Source organism: Vicia villosa, linkage group LG7, assembly GCF_029867415.1.
Source record: "Vicia villosa cultivar HV-30 ecotype Madison, WI linkage group LG7, Vvil1.0, whole genome shotgun sequence".
NCBI classification, from domain to species: domain Eukaryota; kingdom Viridiplantae; phylum Streptophyta; class Magnoliopsida; order Fabales; family Fabaceae; genus Vicia; species Vicia villosa.
The window spans coordinates 63,333,742-63,358,796 of record NC_081186.1 but is presented as its reverse complement, the minus strand read 5'-3'; the positions used below and the strand labels follow the sequence as shown (position 1 = coordinate 63,358,796).

At 32.7% G+C, this 25,055-nt stretch overlaps 1 protein-coding gene and 1 long non-coding RNA gene across 5 annotated transcripts; both read right to left on the bottom strand.

The window, feature by feature from the left end:
* Positions 1-5,463: 5,463 nt before the first annotated feature.
* On the bottom strand, positions 5,464-9,542 carry LOC131617314 (uncharacterized). 4 transcript variants are annotated; one of them, XR_009288537.1, is made up of 9 exons: positions 9,152-9,539; positions 8,964-9,048; positions 8,752-8,839; positions 8,535-8,637; positions 8,364-8,403; positions 7,935-8,030; positions 7,594-7,760; positions 7,074-7,410; positions 5,466-6,371 (listed from the first exon to the last, which is right to left on the bottom strand). It is a non-coding gene; the product is annotated as an uncharacterized LOC131617314 (long non-coding RNA). The 4 variants fall into 4 exon arrangements; XR_009288536.1 differs by having other exon boundaries at positions 8,535-8,633; positions 9,152-9,538; XR_009288535.1 differs by having other exon boundaries at positions 5,464-6,371; positions 8,129-8,403; positions 8,535-8,839; positions 9,152-9,542.
* Positions 9,543-14,730: 5,188 nt separating this feature from the next.
* LOC131620648 (2-oxoglutarate-dependent dioxygenase 19-like) lies at positions 14,731-19,415 on the bottom strand. The gene is made up of 4 exons (XM_058891781.1): positions 19,084-19,415; positions 18,728-18,963; positions 16,649-16,976; positions 14,731-15,064 (listed from the first exon to the last, which is right to left on the bottom strand). The coding sequence occupies exons 1-4, from the start codon at positions 19,303-19,305 to the stop codon at positions 14,819-14,821; spliced, it is 1,032 nt and encodes a 343-aa protein (XP_058747764.1). The 5' UTR covers positions 19,306-19,415; the 3' UTR covers positions 14,731-14,818.
* Positions 19,416-25,055: the final 5,640 nt, after the last annotated feature.

Below are 25,055 nucleotides of genomic sequence, written 5' to 3'. Positions count from 1 at the left end.
CCGGGTAGACGTTCAAACTCAACGATTACACGTCGCTCGACGATATCATTGACGAAATCCACTATCACCTATCTTACGGAGACAAACAAATGGTTGTGAAGCTCGAGTATCGTTCATCTTCTGTTGACAATGAAGGGAACATTGTTTACAACAACTTTGAGCTCAAGAATTGAGAGGATGTTTTGGTGATGTGGTGAACGTATTTCGATTTTGAAGAGAAAATCGCGCTCGAGTTGGTAGCAACGGTACGAAGAACGGTCGAGCAAATCTTAGAGATGTGCAAGCGTTCACCGGGCTATTGAAATTTAATATTTAATTTGATGTTGAAATCATCAATGTAATGCCAATTTTAATTATTTTTATCGTTGTAATGTTGATTTTCTGGTTTCCTGTTTCTGGGTTTATTCTGTAAGAGGGCTTGATCAAGTAGGTTGGTGGTGTAATGAGCGGTTCAGATTAAATCTCACTTATTGGTTGTGATTTTTGAAATTGAGGCCTATTTAGGGGGTATTTTGGAGCATTTTTTCCAGTCTCTCTGTTGTCTTATAAAATTGTACTTGGCAACTAAAACTTAGTTTGGACTTGAACATCCCTTCCTTCACACTCAGCAACTGGGTTATTTTTCTTTTCCCTTTCTGCCTCATTTTTCTTCATAGGTTTTTGTTCTCTTCTCCTATAAAAACTCAGTTTGGACTTCAACATCCCTTCCCACACACTCAGCAACTGGGTTATTTGCATTTTCCCTTTATGTGCTTATTTTTGTTCTGAAATTTTCCTTCTCTTTTGAAAAAAATAGAAGTCATATCCATGGGAGATGAATAAATATCAGTGTCTATTTCTTTTTTGCTTTCACCAAAAAAAGATCATAGAAATGAGACATGCACCACATAGTGTATTTTTGAAGAGGTATGAAGATCCAGTTCGTAAGCTCTTTTCCCGACACTTTTTATTATAGTGAAGGGTCTGAAAAATCACTTGGATAATTTTTTAGAGACTCTTTGAGTTACTTTTTGTTGCCTATAAGGTTGTATTCGAAGAAGAACTAAATCTCCAACTTCAAAGGTAAAATCTATTCTCTTTTTATTTTCCCCAGTTTCCATCTTCGGTATGCTTTTTTGTAGGTTTTCTTTCATCTTATTCGACCTTTCTTATCTTTTTTTGAAATGTGGAATCAAGAGAATCCATTGTTGCAGAACTAGATATATATTCTAAAATTATTGGTAGGGTCAGACGATACAAAGCCAAAAAATGAGTCATTTGGATGGACGAGTGAAATAAGGTGTTCTGCCAAAATTCGGCCAAGTTCAAGAACTTTTGCCCATGGCAGGGTGATCACCAACAAAGCATCTGAGGTAAGTTTCTAGACATTGATTAACCACTTTTGTTTGTTCATTTGTTTCTGCATGATATGTGGTGGGTATTTGAGAGTTGTCCCTTATATTTAACAAAATTATTTCCATAATATGCTTAGAAAGAGAGGGTTGCGGTCATAAATTATGGACTTTGGAACTTCGTGGAGCCGAAATATTTAAACTAAAAGCGTGAAGTCAAATCTGTTGCAGAAAAATTAGTGGACAAAGCTACAAAATGAGCTTACTTAGACGATAACAAATAACCCGGATGATAGTGTGACCAAAAAATTTAGGAAGATGAGTGATAAAATCCATTGTAAGTTCTATATCAAAACTTGCTTTATGGAATCTCTAATCTATTTGATAGTTAATGTGGTTGATTGCATTTTCAATATGATAATGGATAGTTTGAATAAATTCTTCTGAAGAAGGGTTTATAAGTTTAAGAGGCATTAATTCAAGGAATGAAAACACCAATGATAGATTACACTAAGGTTATGATAGATCTAGAGTTGCAAAATGAAAAAATAAAGAAGCAAACTTTTGAACTTTTTAGGCTAAATTACTTCAAGGATCCTTTAAGTTATTTAATTGTAACATGTTGGTCCTTTAAATTTTTTTTGTAACAACTTGGTTCTTTTGAATGATTTCTGCCTCCTTTTTCTCTCATTTTAAACATTTAGAAATGTTGATTGTTATATTTTTGGTTGCACTTCGTCATTTTTATACCACTCAAAATAATTGCATCCACAATTAGCACATTTTCTTTGTTAAAAAAGGATAATAATGCACACATTTGATAACATAAAGAACCTAGTTGTACAATTAAATAACTTAAAGGACTCTGTGAGTAATTTAGCCAACTTTTTATAACTCACCATTAGAAATACACCTTAATACTTAGGATTTCCTAACTTAATGTGCCTAGGCCACTTTTGAAAAGACAAATAACAATTCAACAATAATAAAAAAAATACTAAATCTGATTTCTAATACACCCTCACTTATACTGATAACAGTCCCTAAGCCAACTAGGTTATTTTTATATTTCTTTTAGGCTTAAAAGCCGACTTGCTAACACCATGGAAACTGGGTTACTTTTATATCTCACTTTAAGAAAATTAAAAAATGTCCTTCAATTTTAATAAATGTATTTTCAAATGCACCGTTTGTATAACTCAATAACACATAAAAGCAATGTTACCCTATTGCCAAATAAAATTTAGTTTCGGAGATACATCTCTGAACTAAATAATTCAATACAGTAGGATTTTCAAAAATATATTTTTAAAAATTTAAAAATCTGTCACATTTGCATGTGAGATGTTTTTGGAGATGCATCTCTAAAAAAAAAAAACACGAAATTGTTAAAAATAGCTACCTGCATAATCAAACCACATAGCTATTTGTTTCTAAAAACTCTTACTAAAACTCCTTTCATTCTCAATCAAAATTTTCACACAAAAATTTCATGTGTTTCATTACATAAAAAAAGCCTAAGAAGCTGGAATTCAAATAAAATTTATTTATTTCAAATCTTATTAGCCACGTTAATGTTGTTTTGGGTTGGAAAAAACTTATGTTTATCACTTAAAAGCATACTTCTTCATTCACATAAATAACTTTTTTTAGTTTGGCTTCAATATCACAAGATAACAACACACTAAACTTTTGGTGTTACTTGTAATGTATGAGGACTAGAATCATTGATATCTTTTCCATTAATGGTGTGGTCCTTAGTATATTTGATGGGTCACGTTTAATGGCTCCATACTCAGATAGTGCTCCCAACATTAGGATAGATGTGCAAGAATACATATATCTTATTTTATAGTAAACTTACTTTCATTTTAATAAATTATTTTTATAAATAGATTTACGTTTGATATTATCAAATATAAATCTATTTATAAAAATAAGATGAAAAATAAGATATTACTCCCTTCTTTTTGAAATAAGTTAAAAAAAAATGTTGTTAAAGGTTAATAATCGTAATTTTGCGAGTTTGAATTCTCGTTTTATATCTAATGTCTCTACATAATTAATAATTGATTTAATTTAACTGAAATAATCGACACATTTTTAATTAAATTATTAAAAAAATATCAATTGTGAATTTTAGGTAAATTATTCTTGGAGAGTAACAATAAAAGCAATCGAAATAATGATTCAGTTGATCGATTCATCTAATTTAAGAAAAATATATCAATAAAGTAGAAAATAATATTTTTAGTAAAGTAATATTATCTTATATTTGTAGATTCAATCATTTTTACTATTTAAAATTTTCAATTTTATTTTAATATTATATTGAAAAATAAATTGAAGAATTCATATAAAATTTTAAAAACATAATTAATCATTGATTTAATTATATTTTTGTAGCGAACAACATGTCTTTATAAAGATTAGTCTTTACAACTACGCATAAAAAATTCATGATATAATTTTGAGATTCAGATTACTGAAAATAGTTAAATTTTAATTAGCTCAAGCAACATATATTTTTAATTATTTAAAAGATATAATAATTTTTTTTGTAAAATTAAAAAGTTTTATAACTATTAAAAAATCCTTTCTTTTGATTAATGTTTTATAACTATTAAAAAAAGTTGACAACTTATATATATATATATATATATATATATATATATATATATATATATATATATTGGTATTATAACCTCACTAACCACTTAATGTTATTTCATTTTTCTTTACAAGTAATTATTTATTAAATAGTTTAGATCTTTCTTATTTCTATGAGTTTTTTTTTTCTTCTTTAAATAACTAGTGTGATACCCGTGCGTTCGCACGGGTACCCGTCGTTTTTGCGCATTTAAATTGAGAAAAATAAAAGGTATTAATAAAAGATTAAATTGGTGTTAAAATTAGAAAAGTTATAAAAATAATAATATTAAAAAAATTGAATATTAAAAATAAAAAGTAATTAAGAAAATAAAGTTTATATTGTTTTAGATTTAATAATACATCTAAGGATGCATTTAAGAAATGTAGATGTTCTATTGAGAAATAATATGTGTAAAGAAAATGTATAGATTATAATCCATAAAATGAATTGGTTATTTATTGAAAGACCCATATAACCGAATCCCGTTAATATTCAATATTTTGATTAATAACTTAATGTTTTCGCTAATATTAATATTTTGATCAGTAACTTCATGTTCCTGTTAATATTAATATTTTGATCAGTAACATCATGTTTGTGTTAATATTCAATATTTTTATCAGTAACTTCATCTTTTTCCCGTTTATATGAATAATAAAAATTATATTTTGTTTAGACATTATTAATAAAAATATATGATCAGTAACTTCATGTTCCCGTTATTATTTAATATTTTGATCAGTAACTTCTTGTTCCCCCGTTAATCTGAACAAATCTGCAAATCGAATTAACAAAGCTCAATATCCTTGAATTGTCCAAGTCGGATTGCCATTGCGTCTAACTCTGGAACCTTTGTTGGTCGTCATCTGCCCGTCGCCGCCAATACTCCCGTTTCACCAACGACCGCTTAACCGTCACCTCTCTAAATCCGACACCAACGACTTTCTCGTCAGGCACCACCACCAAATCTCGAAATACGTTTTCCTCCTCTTCATTACTTGAGGTTTTAACACATACTTATACAATAAATTCGATTTTTTTAAAAAATAAGTTAAACTCAATTTAAAAATATAATACAAATTTATATAATAGAGACACATATTTATATAATAGAGACACATAGGTCAATTTAATTTTGAATGTGAATTAGTTTCAACACATACTATGTGTTACACAACAATTTGGAAAATCTTTTCAATATACACAAATCCATAATGGCGATGATACAAGATAAAGTATAAAGAATATCAATAAACTCTTTCCAGTATTTGCGGGGTGTATTTTCTAGTAAATAGTGAAAGTAAAGAATAAAGATGACAACAATGAAAATCCATCATTCAATTTCTTGTTTGCTTTAATTTACTTTCATTGTGCCATAATAAAGAGTTGCAATAAAAGTTATAGTCACTGGCATTTACCATTGATTTGAAAACCTAATAAACATGTTTTTTCTTGGTATAAAAAAATTATGCCCTAGTCTTTGTTTTTTCTTAGAACCCTAAACGTAATTATTTCTCTCTTAACTCATTCAAAAGTTGGCAGTATTTCATTAAACATTTTACTCTCAAATTACTATCACTTTTTCAGACACCAAACACTGCAAACATAGAAAATATAGAGGAAAATAAGGATTGAGTGAGAAAGAGCAATGTTCAGTCACTGCTACATTGGTACACTCTGATGTATTTTATTATGCATTGATCAGTAATTGATAAAAACACAGATACAGAGGGAACACCTCTACTAAGACACTATTTTCCAAAAGAGAATGAAATAATTCTCTCTGAAGATCTATCCTCGATAATAGAAATTCGATATCCATGTTCACCCCATTACATCATTGAGATACCACCCATCAATGCCGGTGCTTCTCAGTATTATCATGGCTTGCTAATTATGTTAAAACACAAGTATGACTAAACTTAAAAGAAAAATAGATTGTAACTGCAAAAACAGCTGCTCATCACCTATAACAAACAAATAAACACAAGTAGTTATATTTTCTAAGAGGATTGATGGGTCATACATATTTTGAACGCGCATAAAGTTGTTAATCAAGAAGGAAGACACCAGTCTCAAAAACATCTTTGTATCTACGGATGGTTAGAGCAATTTCAGAAGCTACTAAATGAATGTCAGAGTATGATACTGAGGGATTATAAGTAATGACTTACACCTGAAAGGATTTTTTTTCTTATTAAAACCAGGACATCCACAACAGGCCCTTCTATGACCCATATGTAGTGTATATGATTATGCAATGTGAGCATAACCACAATGTTTTAGAAAACATAACCAAACCTCAGAAGAGAGTAAATGTGTTGCGAGTTCAGCTGCAACTTATTCCTGTCCATTCAACAATGCTCCCGTAAATGCCAAATATTCACCTGTATGTTACACACAAATACATGAAATAATCCCTCAAGTTTTCTATGTAAAACCGAAGAATTGATGCAAATGCGAACCTTTACTTGTGAATAAAACATGCATCAAAAATATGTTATCTAGCATCGGTATGCCTAACATTAATGTTTTAAGATAATTGCGTTGTGTTCCTACTACAGAGTAAATGGATCAAAATTGCAGCAAGCAAAATTATTTAAAATTGGAAACATACATCCTTCAAAATCAAAGTTAACATATTCACATTTAATGTTCAGGCTTAGAAGATGTAGGAATTATAACAATTAGTTTGTCGACAAAAAATTCCGTTATAGGTGAAAGGAAAATCATTTAATTTAACCATAGCTCCTTTCACGTTAACCAAATTAATACTCTGCATCATGTAAATCCTTTGAAAAGTCCTTATAGACTGCAAAAGGTTCATTAAAAACAGAAACCTCGATTACCTAAGCATTGATGGATAAACCAAATTTTGACACAATAGTTTCATATAGCCTTTGTAAATCTGATAGTCTCTCAATCAATGGCAAATTGACTTTATGAGTTTCAAAACATGCGCAAACTTTTCAGTAGCATTGAACCATGAAGGTACAAGTAAAGTTATGACAAAAAATATGGGTAATAAGAACTTATTGCATAACTATATAAACATTTTCATTGTCTTCATAGGCTTCATAGAATTGTACCAGATTCGGATGACCAGTCATAACTCACAATATCTTCACTTATCTTCTTACATCCTCAATATAAATTGTTGTCGTCATCTGCAAAACATTGCCAAAACTCATAAGAACAAAGACCACATAACAATATGTAATATGCAAAATGGTCCTTCCTCGCTAAGCTGACAAAGCAAAAAGCAAACAATATCCATTAAGCTCTGAAACATCGTTGCAGTCCACGATACCACCATCGTCAGCTTTCCAGAAACCTTCACTGTCAGCTTAAATCGTGCAATTACTTGTCTCTCATATAAATCACCATCTCAGAATGTATGGTCAGGCATATGTAAATAATGAACTCCTGTTTCAAATCACAGAAACAAATCATAGAATCAAATATCACTCAAAATATATATATGCTTTCACCAATAGAAAATTCATTTCCAATAAACAATATTAGCAACGAAAGAAAATTTGTCACAGCTGAATCAATTTTGAATTAAAAATGGGAAAGCGCGAAAAGGATCAAAGAATAGGAGAATACCTCTGTGACCAATTTCAGCTAGTGAACATAATCTCTTCCAGGGAATAGGGGTTGCTTGTTACGATTTCACCGACTATGCAACCGACATACCATATATAATCAGTCATGAAATCAGGTTCTTCTTATCCTCTGATTGGGTTCTTTTATCCTGCCCGGTTTTTGTTGTACTGATAGAAATTCAAAAAATTAAAAACTACGAAAACTCACGACACATTCTTCTTTGTTCTTCATACAAATTATTAGATTGGTTATTATGACCAATTAGTGATGCAAATAGTTACTAATAAACAGGTTCAAATAATATGAAGTGGAAAATATAAAGTGTAAGACAAATGACTCACCGAACTTCGCAAATCTGAGGAACAAATCATTATTCTATTGCAATTACTACCATGCTTCTTCTTCTTTGAAGAGCAACAACTCTACTCGTCAGACTCCTAAAAAATAAGGAAAACAATAAAATCAAAATCGACACAACAACGAATTAAACAAACACCTACAAATCACAGAAGAGTAAAAACGATGGTAATATTACATCATCATCGTCTTCATCATTGACTTCAGACTTGGACTTGTAAGATCCCTCTTCCTCAAGTCCAAAACCAATTATCATTGACATTAAACCATAACAAACTTTGACTAACTCAAATCCACAAAATTAGGTTGATAATTAAAGCAAAAATGGACTAAATTTGACTGTAACTACAACAAAAATAACATAAGGGTTTTTATTCACTTTTTCCCCTTTCATATAAATCACGTCGACCCACCAAATCACGGGTATCCCAAAAGCAGCAAAACAGCTTGAACCTGCAATGTAAAATTTTATCAGCAAACATTCCTCAATAGCAAATCCTTTAATCACTGTCTACCAATCTGCTATTAGTGATCAGACATGTATCATAAATTTACAATGAGAAATCGGTGTTATAGAAACAAACCTGTAGGAATCTTAGATGAATGTCTGTTTGACACAAATTACATCTTGACCTCCAACAGCCATGCCTACTACTATGTGAGTACCTTATGTCTGGATGAACCTGCCTAACAAACTCAATCAGCATCATATACTCAATAACCCAAAAGGAGGCGACTGAGAAGGTGTCGATGTCTCCGGCGATTAGAGTTGAGCTTGAACAAATTCTCTTGACATCATACCTACTGATGTCAAATTTGGTCACATCACTTGTTCCTCTAAACTTGATTGCTGCAATATCATATGCTTCTACAGCCTCCTCTTGTGTGCCTATAGAATAAAATTTGTTATATCATCTATCTGAGACGTTCGGTGACTGATCCAGATATTTTACGTATTTAAAAAAGTCGTAACAAACGGGTTCAAATTAGCGAGGGAGGGTAAGAGAACTTACTAAATGTACCAAGATACAAGTCTTTGTTTCCAGCAACCCTTCCGATTCGAGGCAGCCACCTTCCATGTTGATGGTGTCTGAAAAACTGAGACAAGAAGAAAAAGATAAACACTACTCAATAATTGTTCATCTATTCATTCAAAAAAATATGAATTTAATTACAGCAAAAAAATCACTTTAGGCCATACCTTCTCACACATCTATACACAGAAGCACCTCTTGAAAATCCACTGCTCTTCCTGTCCACTGCTCTTCCTTCTTCATTTGAATCTCCATCCGTTATTGCATTTTAAGTTATTTATAATAGTAGAACAGTACATCAAAACAAAGTTAAGAAAAGAAAGAACAAAGAAGCGGAAGATGAAGATGAAAAGAAAGAAGGAGAGGAATAAAAGGTCAGAGAGAAAGAAAAAAGGACGAGAGAGAAAGAAAGAGAAAATAATTATGTTGTTTGAAATTTGAATTAAAGTATAAGAGAAAGAGACACTGATCCAACAGAGCAGAAAACTGCAAATTATGAAGAAAGCAGGCTTTTGTCAGCAAAAATTAGGGTTCCAAAAATAACTTGGGCAAGAGAAGAGAAAAGGTTGTTTAGATTGTCGTGTAGAGATGAAAAGAAGTTTTGGAAAGAAGAAAGCGTGTGAGTTGTTGTTGTGGGCCACCACACATTTTGGTTATGGGTTTAATAAACCACACCAAAAGACATTATTTGCCCCAAATATATTATTTTAGACTAAGTTAATCAAAGGGTATTTTAGTGAATACCAGAACAGTAAATTTTCTTATATTATAGATTGGTGGATCCTACCTCTGAAGAGAGCCCACCAGCAAAAGTTTGTTAGAAGCCAATAGAAGTCTCAACCACACATGTACATGTACTAGAAAGTAGAAACATCAGTACACTCTCAAATCACCACACACGTAAAGCAATTGTGTCTTATTCAGATTTCAATCAAACATTATTTTTCTGTCAAAAAAAAAATCAAACATTATTTTAAAATGAAATTCATTATTATGAATAAATTTTCAATAATTTTTGAAAGATTAATTATATCTTTTAAATAATTATAAAGATATGTTGCTCGAGCCAATTAAAATCTAACTATTTTCAGTAATATTAATCTCAAAATTAAATCATATATTTTTTATGCATAATTATAGAGACTAATTTTTAAACAGTAGAGGATTATAATAGATTAAAAAAACTATCTCTCAAGAGATTTAACGTTGTTGCATTCTCAGAATTAGATTTGAACCCATAATCTCTGGTTAAAAAGAGAGAGATATCACTATCATCTCAACCAAATACTCTTAATCTTGCTTTAAAAATTTGAGACTCTTTAAAAATTTTAAAATATTCAAAATGCAAAACAAAATAACAAAAGAAAAAGAGTAATAACTAAATTTCAATGAGTTTCCAAAAAAAAAAACCTAATCAACAGTTGTTTGAATTTACACTCACAAGGTGTTATTAAACATGTCAATATACTATTATTGAGACATGGTGATCTTTATTTGTAAATTAAATTACTCGGATAAGATACAAGTAAATTATTAATATACAATCTTTTAAATGTAAAAATTAATTGAAGTCATCACTCTCAACTAGATATATAAATATATAAATATGATACGTCCGGAGCATCGCCAGCCCCGTCCTTGTCTTCGAATCTATTCTCTTTCTTGTTCAAAATCCCAAGCAATGAGGGATTCTATTCTCCATCCTCATCATTGCGGATTCTACGGTCCACGTAGATCCTCATAAACGTAATAAAATAATTTATTATTTTTAACAAATTAAGAGTAAAAAAATTTGAAACTAAATAATGAAAATGAAGAAACTAATCTTCTACCATAAATCAATTGTTTTGATAATACTGAATCCAAGATCATAAAAATTTTGGCCACCAAAATTTTTAAACTTAAAAAAATTTAAAATAATTATTTAGATATCTCTTTCTTTTACTAACATTACATATATGTTTTAATTTTTTTTATAAAGAAGTTAATAATAAGACAAAAATGCGGGGGAGGGAGGGGGTACGGGGTAAGGGGGTAATGGACTGAGGTTGCGGCTAGAAGGCGCAAAGCGATACAAATCTAAATTACAAGGAGATGACTGGTTTATGGGAGTCGCATGTTTGGGAGGAAGTATGGGTGAGAATTATGCAATCTATCGACAGAAGCGTATGTACGACAGGCATGGGACAATTAACCGCATAGTTGATGTAAGTTTTAGTGGCTATGGCAACCATGAATGTGCAATTCAAAGTAGGTATCAGTTTGATCTTTCTAGTACTGCTATTTTTTAGCGGAAGATCGGGCACACATAGGGCTTTGAGTCATGCAAAGTTTGTTACGTGCAGGTGCAAATACGGTAATCGGTTCTGTAGGAAGGATGTAAGTGTGGATCTACCTCGGGAAACAATGGATTCTTTCTACTTTTCTAATATTTTAGATCATCTAAAGTATGTAGAATTAAGAATGGAACTTGAGGTATGTGGAATCATGTCCGATATAGAAATGCAAGGGGGAAATTGCTTAGGTTCTCTCGGTTTGCTAATGTGATGGGTGTGGAAAAAATATGAAAGCTTTCAATAATGAATATTTTGGAGATTATAGAATGTATGTGAATGTGGCTCGTTATGTTATGTTTGAGAAGTTTGATAAGAGAAACTTGGGGGTGGGTGAGGGAGAAAAAATGTCGAGATATGAGGAAAGAAATTTTTTAAGGGAGTTTGGGATTAGGGGGAAGAAGGGGTTGAAGAGGGTGAAGGAGGAGGTAGTAAGAAGTGAAAAGAAAAAAAAAACATATTTAATGACTTATGAGGGTGTGGTAAGTAAAGTGAAAAAGAAGAAGAAGAAGGAAGACCCGATTTTTACTTCAAAGGGGAATGATAGGGTGGTTTCGTATGCATAGCTATTGTAGTGGAATAGTAAGAAGTTAGAGAGGGGCAAATAGGAGAAAGAATAGGTGGTAACGGTGGGTAGAAGTCATGAGGTTATTTCTGAAGACACTTACTGGGCATGTAATGGTCTGGAGGCTAAGATTCATAATGGTGTTACAGTTCCGGTTATCTAACAAACTTTTTCAAATGTTGGATTTCATGATTTTATGGTGGCACCGTTGGGAGGAGACAAGATTTTCTTGTATTTTATGGGAAAGACAGAGGTGGTGTTGGTTTTTAATGAAACACCTGATTTTTTAATACTTTTGTGTATGATTGTTCTGTCTAGTTGAAGGATAGTGACATGGTTTATGAACGAGGGGCATGGGTATGTTGCTATGGTATTCCATTACATGCATGGAATGCAAGGTTTTTTAGGGAACTTGCTTTGGTTAAAGGAAGATTGTTAAAAATCGATGAATGTACTATTAATAAATTAAGGTTGGATCATGTGCGTATTTTAATCACTACAAAATTGGTTGGGGAAATAAATGAGGTAGAGGAAATTTGGATTGACGGGAAGAAATATCCAATTCGGTTTGTGGGAGATTTAGAGCTTGGCCTAGTAGATGACGCTTGTTGATGGTGGTTTAGGATCTCGCCATATAGGATTTCACTAATTGTAATAATGTCTTAAGTTTACATCATGTCAGGACTTAGGAACTTCCTCGCCATATAAACTTTCTTGTGTGTAAGCACCTTCTGAAAAATTTTATAGTACCTAGTCAGGGTTATCCGAATTAGGGAACAAATTTCCAATCCCGGTAGGTGCTATACCACCTACTTCAATACTATGTATCCCTCATTGCTAGAGGACTTCTTGGACAGTCTCTCCTTACTTATTTACTTAAGTGATCCTCTTAGATATGCCACTCTATCTTTTTTACCAAATGGTTACACTGGTCTATATGATGCCCTTTAAATTTATGGAATTTTCAAAATTTGTAAGACTCGTCTCCAAATATCTCCCACTTTGGCTCAAGAGGCTTAGGAATGCCTCTGGTTAGATACATTTCTCGTTGAGTTTGCTTTCGTTTGGTGTTCAAAGGTGTGTAGTTTCCAAGGAGATTCTTGGTTGGCTTGAACGTTTCCCTTTCTCGGATTGGCAGTGTGATTTTATTTTTTCGATGGTTGGAGGCATTGGGCTTCATGTTGCTTTATTCTTTGACATCTAGGTCTCTTTTTTCAGCATTGATTTCCTCTCATTTTACGTAGCATTCTGCCCTTACAATAATTTCTTCCATCAAGTCTTTCAGTTTCTAGGAGAGGGAACCATTATAATGTTCGACCTTGAGGTCATTCAGAAAATGTCCCTCTAACGTTTTCTTATTTAAACTTACAACCCTTATAGTCCCCTCATTAAACTTTGCAAAGTATTTTCGGTAGGCCTCGGTATGGCCTTATCATACATTAAAACAAGTTTCTTCTATAGACCTTCTAATGTTTGCTTGCAAAGAATAGATGAATTAGCTTTTCTGAGAGGTCTATATTACTTGATATTGACAATAAGAGGAGACTCATATACCAACGTAGAGTTGTCTCCTTCTTGATTTTGCCAAGGAGCTTACATTTGAGGGATCCTCTTCACTAACTATTATTAACTAAGTGTTGAGAGCAATAATGTACACTTGAAAGTTGCTCTTGCCATATAAAATAATCATGGAAGAAGGCTTGAAGTTATCTGAGCTAGGTGCATCCCTGAATTCAGAGGAGAGAGGTTGTGGATTTAGAGATTCCTCTTATTTCTCAATAACCATTTATTGTTATTGTTGTTGTTGTTGCTATTAAAGGATTTATACATTGTTTTGCAAAGTTTCATTTTAACAACACAATTCATCCATAGCATCTAAAATAATCATTTTAAAAACACAATTTCTCCGCTATTAAATGAGAAGTCCAACACTTAAACTATAAATTTGTAGCAAAATGCAAGTATAATTATTTTAAAATCTTCTCTAAAAAATTTAAAGAGCCGTTGAGTTAGTTTCATTTAAACGAAGTCACGTGTCAAACATGAAAAACGTATATTCTATTATAAATAAGTAAATTAAGGTTAATATTATGAATTTAGTTTCTTCTATCCTACTTTCTAAAAAAATGTGAACATCCTCTTTATTAGAATTCAAAGTCTTTAAGACATTGTTTCATAAAATATATCACTCAAGTTTAACAATAGATTTATTAGAGTTTGACCTAACTCATCTTTATAAAACCGGTTAGTATGGTGAAGAATATCCCTCTATATATACGCTTTCAATGTTCTATCTCCAACTAATGTGGGGCTTTAAGATCTTCCTAATACACCCCATCACGCCCAACACTCTTTTTGAACTTGGTGCGTGAATATTAACGGTGAGCGGCCCATGGTCCGATCGATAGGCTCTGATACCATATTATAGTTTGTCTTAACTCATCTTTACAAAACTGGTTGGTAAGGTGATGAGTGTACCTCTATATATACTTTTTCATTGCTCTATCTCCAACTAATATGAGACTTTAGGTTCTTTCTAATAAGGCTTAACTAGACTCATAGCTTAATTATTTGTTTCATGTTGATCCAATATTTAATTTTTGTTATTTTTAGGTCTCATAATTCTACTTATTATTGAATCCGCTCACGAATGTGAGTCTCTAGTAGTTATGATTATTTCGTCTCTAGATACCAAAACTAATTGCCACATCATAAGTAGTAGTTATGATTATTTCGTCTCTAGATACCAAAACTAATTGCCACATCATAAGTCATGTTTAAAGGTTAACATTTTTCTTCTCAAAAAGATGAACTTTAAAATTTTAATGATTTTTAAAATCACACTACATAAACACACACTAAATTATAATTCAACTCGTCAACTTACAAGTTAACATTAAGACCAAATATATGTAAGTATAATAACAATGCTCAATTCAAATTCGAATACGCTCTAAGCATGATTTTCTCTCTAACTCACGACTTTGTTGAAGTTGCAAATAATCTTTATATGTAATGCCACGATATGTTGATGGATCATCCTTGCTAAGCAGCTCCGGTGCAGGGGTGACAATGGTGTCAAGTGTGGGCCCATGTGCTGTACCAACAGAAATTCTAGCAGCTTTCTTATTCATCACTATAGCACGATGAATAACACTCTTGTATTTTCCATTCGTAAGTATCTAAGGAAAAATATGAAGCATTTATTAATGTACATTAAATAATAGAAATATAAAGTTGATTTAAACATTATTTTTAAAACCTTGTATGAAGTCATATGCATGTCAATATGTGAGAATGTAAGTTCTACTTGACTATGTCCTTAATTCTAATCTCATTTTCAACATATTATTCTGAAAATGTCGATTAATGCAGGGAAGAAGATTGTCAGAATTTAAAGAAGGCTCCTTTGGGAGGGGGTGAAAGAAGATTCAAAGATCGTTTGGACTAAAGAGTCTGACTTCTATAAAACTAAGTAGATAAGTGGTTTGAGTTTTCACAATCTTCATTTGGTTAATTTGTCTTTATTAAGTAAATGGTGATGGAGGTTGATATATGAAGGTATTGGACTCTGACACAAGATTCTCTCTAATAAGTACGAGGGTCATGTTATTTCCTCCTTTAGGGGTAGTTCCTTAAGATTATATGAGCTTTATCTACCTGGTAAAGGATGTCTCTTTTTTGAATCTGATACCCAGGCTTTCTCCAATTGGATTTTGGAAGGTTTGTGCAGGAAAGCGGGAATGAGACTCCTCAGTTCATTTTGGGATGACCCTAAGGGTAAGGTCTTCTCCCCTTAAGAATAGTTTTCCACGATCTATGTTATTTCTAATCAAAGGATAGGAAAATAGGTGAGGTTGATTGTTGAACTAATGGGGCCTTTATTTGGAATCTTCAGTGGATGATAAATATGTTTTTTCGGGAATAAAAGGTGGTTTCTAGGGTGATCTAATGATTCACCTCTCACTGGATGTTGATAATTGATGTTGGAGCTATAGTAAATAGGGAGTTTTCTTCTTTGCCTCGGATTTTAATGCCCTTCTAAAAGCTGACACGGGGATTAATATTGCTTTGTATATATAGGATTTCACATTGCCTTTAATTTGGGTCAGTTGGACACAATCTCTAACTTGTTTGTAATTTGCGAGCCTGCGTTATGTTGTTGTATATGTTTTCAGGTGGATGAATGTGTCTTTTATGCTGCCTGGAGATATGTCCACGCTTTTTTTTAGATTTTTCTTTCTTAGGGAGACATCTTTAGTATTATGGGTGGTATAGATATTATTAGGTACTCTATGGTGTCGTACATCTAGAAATCCCATAACGATGCAATCTTTTCAATATCAACTACAAGTATAGAGGACTTGGAGAAATAGTGTATTTTAACTACTTATAAATGATACCCTTGGGAGATATATGGTATAGTTCTCTTCTTTATCTGATTGACAAGGAAATCCCATTCTCTTTTTGAACCTACATTAGCTTGAAAGTTTCAATCCTTGAGAAGAATGTTCTTAGTGTTTGGATGATTTACATTTGTCGATGATGGTCCATGGTGATTGGTTTATAATTGATAATTCTTTTGAACTTATTTATTATTTTAAAAAATGAATAAAATAAATCTATATGTGGTGATTAGACTTTATGTTCGGATAATCTAAACTAAATGTCATTTTCTCAAAACTGTAGAAGATCACTTTTACCCCTTCTACTTCAAATGAATTCAAAAATAAAATAACTACTTGCAAGTGTAGTTTTAGTTTTACCTCCAGATGATCTCCAGTGTTGATGAGAAATGAGTTGGGTAATGGGTTGACAGGAACCCACTTGCCATTATGTTCAATTTGAAGCCCACAAAGCTCATTTTGCATCAAGAGAGTCAAAAGTCCATGATCCGTGTGAGGTGGTAAGCCCATGACAAGTTCGGGCTTAGGGCAAGGTGGGTAATAATTGATAACAAGCAGTTGGGAGCCCATATCTACATTCATCATTTTGTATATGTAATTTTCTTCTAAGCCCAAGCTAACTGATATTCCTTTTAGCAACTCTCTAATTAATTCCCTGCTCTTTGTGACATATTCCTCTAAAGTTTCACTACAAACATTTAAAAAAAAATATCAAAATGTTATAAAAAATAAATTTTTGTTTATTATCGGATCATTTTGTTTAAAATTTATAAATAAAATGATCTTTTGTGTTTTTAAAAAACTAAAAGTTTAATTATTTATTTTTTTATAACTAAAAAGACTAATTTTGATACTATATAATATAAATATATTTAAGCTTAAAAAATAATCAAAATCACAATTTTAAAAAATATATAGTTTTAAAATAACTATAATCTTTTTGAAATGTTATTTAAAATAACTTCAAAATAAATAACTTTTTAAAATTTTGATATCCAAAACCAATTACGGCAAATGGATGAAATACTTAAAATTATATTTAAAAAATAATTATTTAAATCAATTTTTCATTTAAAGCGTTTTTTTAAAATTCTTTTATATATATATATATATATATATATATATATATATATATATATATATATATATATATATATATATATATATATATATATATATATATATATATATATATATATATATATATATATATATATATATATATATATAATTTTTTTTAAAAAAGTAAAAGAAATATGACTGTCAACTAATCAGAGACGTACATTCCGCTAAATCACATTTTTATTTTTAAAATACTGATATAATATAACTGAATGATTAAATTCTATTAAATAATAGTATAAAACTATTTTACACCGACAATACACTACAATTAATTTAAAAAAAAAAACGAAGATATTGTCCCATAAACTCTAACTAGCAACAAATATTTTGTTTTCTAATAATTAAAAATGAAAAATGAAAATCTCTCACAAACACACTCCTATATGGATTCGATTAAGAAAGGAAATTGGATGGATGATCTTGCACACTCTACCTTGTCTCCCATTATGGTTTAGAATATCAACCCCAACTAATGCAAATTAGTAATATTAATTTAAAAAAATAACCACAGTGGACTAAATATTCTTTTTTTGGTTAAAAGTGGACTGAATAGTTAATACCACAAACTTACAATTTTTTTTTTTAAATTAAAATTTATGAGATTACAAAGGCTGTCCCAAAGTTTCTTAATTATCCGTCTATGCAGTTTTTTTTTTCAATTATTTTCTATCTAAAATGGAAATAGTTAGTTGAAAAATCATTAAATTGAGTTTGGATCATGAACATTTTTAATAAAAAATAATTATCTTTTTGAAGAGTTTTAAAATAATTTAACTAAATTTTTTTGTTTAGTTAAAAGATAAATAGATTTGTTAAAATGATTACAAATTTATGAAATAGTTTATCCAAATTTAAGTTCAAGAAATTTTAAATGACACATAAAAGTAAAAGAATTTAAAACTTCTTTTTCATTATATATATTGAAAATGTTAAATCAATTATAATTAATTATTCAATTTTTGTAAATCGGTCATTGTATTATTAAAGTATTCAAATTGACCCTAAAGATTTTTCAAAATGACAATTTAGTCTTAATAATATTAAAATTTTACAAAATCGGTTCGTTAAATTTTCAAAATTGGTCTATACTTATTAAATTTGACCCAATTTTTTTAAATTTATAAAAATGACCTGAATAATTTAACAATGAATAAATTTATACTCTATTCTAACAAATAAACTTTAAAAAAATTATTTAATTATTTGAATTGCTTAAAATTTATAATTAACTCTTCCAAACTTACTATAAAAATAGTAGAAAAAAAAGAAGAGAAAACTAAAAAAAATAACACTGCAAATTAAGAAAGGTTATACCTAAAAGCAATGGGCTTGTTGGGAACATGAAAGTGAGGATGAACATAGCATTTGAGATAATCTCTCCAGTAAAGAGTTTTGTCTACTTTCAGATTGAAGCTTGTACCACATCTAATGGGATCAAATAGTGTCTCACCAATATATTCCTTTTTATCTTCATTTGATAGATCGAAAAAACTTTGGCATCCTCTTAACACCTCATCTCTCAATGTCTCTGACACTCCATGATTTGTCAACTTCAACAATTCAATTCAATTCGTAAAATTATATAAATTTAATACTTAAACATATAAGATTAAATATGCAAGTAGATAAATTTAAATAATTCAATTAAAAATATATATATAAATTTGTACCATAAAAAAACCCCAATCACGACATGCATCACCGAGTTTTTGAATAGCGATAGAACGGTCGTTAGGATCGGATGATATGAGCTGAGAAAAATCAATGGTTGGAATGTTGTTTGTTTCATTCAACAATATGGAATCATGTTCTTCATTTTTGTTGAGGCAAATATAGTTTGAAGGAATAGACTTTAGAGAGTTGGATTCAACTAAGCATTTAAGATTCAACATGTTGTTTTTGTGTTTTGGATGAGAATGGAATAGACAAGAAAGAAAGTTTGGTTATAATTAACACTACTACATGTGTCTCTTTATATAAGATCTTTTCTCAGGACCTCTTAAAACAACTTTTTGGTTTGGCTTCAATTTCACAAAAAACTAACACTAACTAATCTTTTGGTGTTACTTGTGTTGTACGAGGACTAGACTCATTATTGTTATTTCCAATTAGTGGTGGTCCAACTTACAATACTTGATAGGTCACAATTCTTGGGCTCCATATAATACGACACCAATAATAGCCACTAATATATATGAGGCAAAAAGATAGGGAAATTTTCATTAAAAAAAATAATAATTTCGCATATGCATATTCGAAGTCGTCCTATTTTGTACAAAAAGGGTGATTTCAGCTTCTGCCTCGTCACCAGCAGTCTGATGTGTTGCTGTAAGCTTCGTATCATATATCCTCTGCAAGGTGTGAAATCTCCATGCGCCCCGCGGGTCCTCTCCACCTCCTCAAGCGCATCATCAGGATTAATCCCCAGCTCCTCTATCAGCATCTCCATTGCTTTCTCCTTCGTCAGCCTACCGTGACTAAGGAGGATACCTCTGATAGGTAGCTGCAAAAGGCATGCAATGTCGTCCAGATTAATGGTGATCTCGCTGTGAGGAAGATGAAAGGACGAGGTCTCTGGATGTCACCTCCCCACAAATGCCATCAGCATCCCGTTATGAATCGTCTTGTAACCGACCGTGCAGAGGTCTCTCAGACCAGAAGCTACGAGTGCATCGCGGAACCACGACTCGTCAAGCTGCGCGAGAGCAGCAATCTTTCGGGCGTGGTTGTAGAACATCTGGGGATCCCTCTCCTGAAATTTCCAAAAAAAAAAAACATTGTTATCTTCAAGCAAAGTCAGTAACTAAATAAAAATAATAATAAGTAATAAACAAAGAAAAATTACTTCCCGCTCCCAGATATGCCTAGCCGAGCAATCTTCATAACCTGTTAGTAGGAACGCATCTATAGGACCCCCCCGGGTACCAGACATGCTCCGGCACCGGATCATCCTCGCGTAGCTCAGCAGATGGTGGCACCAAAGATCCTCCAGCATCCGTCATTGGCACATGAGCATCTGTCACTGCACAAGCACAAATGTGGAAGAAATACCTCGTCGACGTCTGCGGGCAACGGGCATCTGAGGAACCCTTCACATCATCGCGAGGCCTCCGTGATGATGTAGTAGATGGAGTAGCCCTCCCCACTGGAACGGACGGAGAAGGCCCATCAACTGGAAAGGTTGGAGACGGCCCGGCTGGAACGGGTGTAGCAGGTACAACGGGTATATCAGGTACCTGTCCTGGAACGGTAGCTCCATCTGTCACCTGCGATACTACACGCATTCGTTCACGCTGCACGGATGCATGTTGTGCAACCCTCCCATGTATAACCCTATCAGGATGATCCGCTCATAATGTCTACATTGTCATTTAATAAAATCAAGTAAATTATTAGGTACTTATAACAAGAAAAAGAAAGAAGAAAAAATCAGCACAGAACCTTCCATAGATGCATCTAAGGAAATGTCTTACATTTGGAAAAACCGGTTTTTTCTGTAGGTGCGTCTACGGAATGACCCAACGTTCCATTCTTCCGTGGGTGCATCTACGGAAGGTTCTGAAACCTTTAAAATGCAACAATGGCGTCTGATATCTGTTGCAGAGGATTCAAAACCCCTTTTTAATGGATTGATCGTCCATTTTAAACTTTAAACAGGACCTACATTATAGCTAAACCTTATTTCTAACACTACTCAATCATTCATACACCTTAGAACTAAATTTAATCTATTTTTAAAAAACTCTAAAATAACTCGAAACTCGAAAACTTATCGATTAAATATAGGTTGGAACTTGTTGGAATGTACTGGTAGTTGACCTTGACGTTCCCGACCGAACTCGAGAGGAAGAAATGAACTTGTCTTGCAGTTTGTTTTTTGAGTTTGAGAGAAAATGGGGTTTTGGAGAATGAGAAAGTGAAGAAAGGGGGAGAGGATGAGTCTGGCGCGAATATAACATCAAATGTTTTCGTAGATGCATCTACGGATGCTTTGTATGTACATCTACAGAAAAAAATAATGTTAAACAAAAAAGGTACTTTGGGAGATACATCTACGAAAACAGAGGCATAATTTTATCAAATCTGTGGTGCATGAGAGATATAAGGGGTGGAGTGAGAAATTCTCTTCTAATTTTTAAAATTAATTTTAGAGAAAATTATTTAAACATGAAGACACATGCATCACTTATCATTTACCGCTGAATACAACAAAAGGTACTTTTATTTGAATTTTTTCATTCAATAACCATATTTTTCAAAAAAAAAAAATTCCAAAATAACCAACTTTAAAAAATAATTACACAAATGGTCAAAATTTGCTAAAAATAACATGTTGTCGCTAGGGAGGACGGCGACAACACTACCTCCTTAATGAACTCGTCATTGGGCCTGGCGAACACGCACGCTTTGAAGCCCAAGTCGCCAGTGGGGGTGGCGCCAACACCCTATTTTGTTTTTTTAGTTAAATTATTTTAACTATTAATTTAAAAAGAAACTACTATTTTCTTCATGTGTGGACCCACTTGCCGCCAATGGGCCTGGCGAATTATCTTCATGTGTGGGCCCAAGTCGCCACCTTGGGTGGCGACAATACTCATTTGAGAAATTGTTTTTCCTTTAAATAGCAGTCCATTCCTCCATGAAAATGCAATCGATTCTCCACCAATTTTCTCATTTTCTCTACACATTATTGTTCATGTCTCGCATTAGGCCAGATGGATGTCACCAAACATCAATAAAGCGTCCCGATCCTAAACCAGAATACCGTATAAGGGATGGGCATATCATTTTCTCTCCCGTCGAACCCCCCATGCCGGTTAAGTTTTGGAATATCCATTCCATCGACCAACTCAAGAGGACTATCATGTCTTTTTTAGAGGGGGAGTACAAACCCGAGGAAGAAATCAGAAGGATCCAGAGGTTTAGAACAAGGACCACTTCTAGGACCGGAGAAAAGGAACGTTGGTGGGATGAAGTGAAATGGGACATGGATTGCACTCTAATGATGCATGGATTAGATGACATTGTTTTAACCATTGTAATCTCTTAGATTTTAATCATTTGTTGTGTTGTTGTTTCCGTCTTTGTGTTGTTTTTTAACTGTTGTAATTTCTTAGATTTTAATCGTTTGGTGTGTTGTTGTTTCAGTCATTGTGTTGTTTTTTTTTAATTGTTGGTTTTATTTGAATTTTTTCTTTCGTGTTATTGTTTATGTTGTTTACCATGTATGTTGTAACTCATCTGACTAATGAAAAAAAGTCCATTTCATTGGTAAAATAAATTACAAATAGCATTGAACCTAAAAACTATGTTGTGGAACTAGATCCATGATTGGGACACTTGTTCTTATTTTTCCCGACCTCACGACATATATTACACTTCCTTTGCATTTTTTACGTGGCATCCATTTCGGTTCTAATACGCTTGCTGTTTGGTCGACCGCTTTTATTCTGGCGCATAAAATCGTTGTGCCAAACTGTTTCCCTGTCGTACACAGGATAATATGCCTCCATCGCGACCACCAGAAAGTAATTTTCATATACGTTGAGCAACGTTGATACCTTGTAAATTTTTGATACCAATGATAATGCATCAAAGTGAGTATGTGAACATGCTGCAATGACATGCTGCAACGACATGCGTAGATGGGGAGTCGTGCCAACCATTTTCCGGATTGTTGTATGCGCTGTCAATACAAGTGTGCCTGTCCAAAATCAAACAAAGACCAGGTTCTGGAGCAACTTTAGTTCGAAGATTCTTGAGAAAGAAACTCCAAGCAGCAAATGTTTCTCCTTCTACGAGAGGTGGGAAAATATTGTTTCCATCTTGTGCGACTGCCATCAGTAACGTTCCTTTGTATTTCCCATACAACTAGGTTCTATCAATTTGAATAGTCGGCTTGCAAAAACCAAATATGATGATGCATGGTCGAAACGCCCAGAAAAGTCTATGGAATATTCCATTAACTTCGAGGGGGTTCCGTCTTGGGATTGTGCCGAAAATGTCTCCAATATAGTAACCGTCCCAGATGAATATAATTGAAGTGCAGCCAAGTAGTGAGGGTGTTGTTTGTTGGATTCCTCCCAGTTTCCGTAGACCATTTCAATTGCCTTCTGCTTCGCTAACCAAGCCTTTCTGTACGACGGTCTATATTTGAACACATAAACGCAATGCGAGATAATTGTCTTTACCTTCAGTGACGGGTCAGCATCTACGAGAGGTATTATGGTATGGCATATCATGTCATGACTTAGTTTCTAGTGATCTTGTGCCATATTTGTGCTAACGCAAGTGTGGGTTTGAGAAAAGGAACTTATCACCCAAGCATTAACTTTCTTCTTAAATGATGCCTTAAGCTTGTACCCACACTCCGGGTTTGGCATATCATGTCATGACTTAGTTTTCAGTGATCTTGCGCCATATTTGTGCTAACGCAAGTGTGGGTTTGAGAAATGAAACTTATCACCCAAGCATTAACTTTCTTCTTAAATGATGCCTTAAGCCTGTACCCACACTCCGGGTTTCTGCACAAAATGACGCATCTTTCTGGATTTGAGCGATCAATACTGAAATTAACACAGTTTGCTAAGTGCTAGTTTTTTATTGCTAGCATGCAATCTTCCTGTGAACGGAATGTGTCACCCTTTTTAAACTCCTCTTTGGACCTCATATACGGGATGTAGAACATATCAGACGATGGCTCATCCTCCCACAAATTAAGTTTTGTGAAGTGCACTGGAGGTGAGTACGCATGTGCATCGGGTACTGGAACTTGTTCTTCATCTTCGGAATCACGGTTCACCAAGTTATCAACCACATTTTCTACTTCAGTTTCTTCTTCGACAACATGTTTGGCATCTTGTTCGTCGTCAACAACGGGATCAATAACCTGTGACTGCATATTTTGAGACGGAACAATTTTTTCCAACACTATGCACAATTCCAGATAATCATAACCATAATACTCATGTTTAAGAAACATGTTTTGAGGAAATATTTGGTTAAGAAAATGTGTACGTCATGAAGTGGTGTATAAATATGGAAATTAATATGTTTATATTTGTGAGAGAAGTGGTGTATAAATATATCATGCATGCAAGACATTAAGTGGAGAAGAAAATACATGCAAGAATCAATTTGGACAAGACTTATGCATGCTTGTTGAACACCTAGCGAATCTCTTCCACACTAGCCTTCCCATTTTGCATGCATTCAGACTGACCCATGCATGCCTTCTACAATTGTAGCAAGTCACAAGTGTGGGTGGCGAATTCAATGAAAATTTGCACATAGTCGCTAGTGTGAGTGGCGACTTGCTATATGTTCAAAATGCAAAGTTGCATGCACTTGTCTTGTCAACTTTTTTTATATGTATTTAATATATGAATTTGGTTATAAATAGTTGGTAACTCTTGTTCATTTTCATCATCACCAAACAATTTTCATCAGAGCAAATAGTCGGTAACTCCTGCAAACATGTCTCTTATAACTATGGGTCAAGAACATCGGGGAACTATTGCAAACATTGCAACATACGTAAGTTTATGTTTACTCAATTCAATTATTTATTTATTAAGGTAATCAAATACACAATTTTTTATGTTTAATCTATTCAATTATTTTTTAATAGGATTTCACTAGA

What these genes read in the sequence shown, in the direction of transcription:
- LOC131620648 (XM_058891781.1), bottom strand. Translation starts at nt 19,305, where the DNA reads ATGTTGAATCTTAAATGCTTAGTTGAATCCAACTCTCTAAAGTCTATT. An exon ending in AACAAGCCCATTGCTTTTAG is followed by an intron (nt 16,977 to 18,727) that starts GTATAACCTTTC and finishes AAATGTTTGTAG; the next exon opens with TGAAACTTTAGAGGAATATG. An exon ending in ACACTGGAGATCATCTGGAG is followed by an intron (nt 15,065 to 16,648) that starts GTAAAACTAAAA and finishes ATTTTTCCTTAG; the next exon opens with ATACTTACGAATGGAAAATA.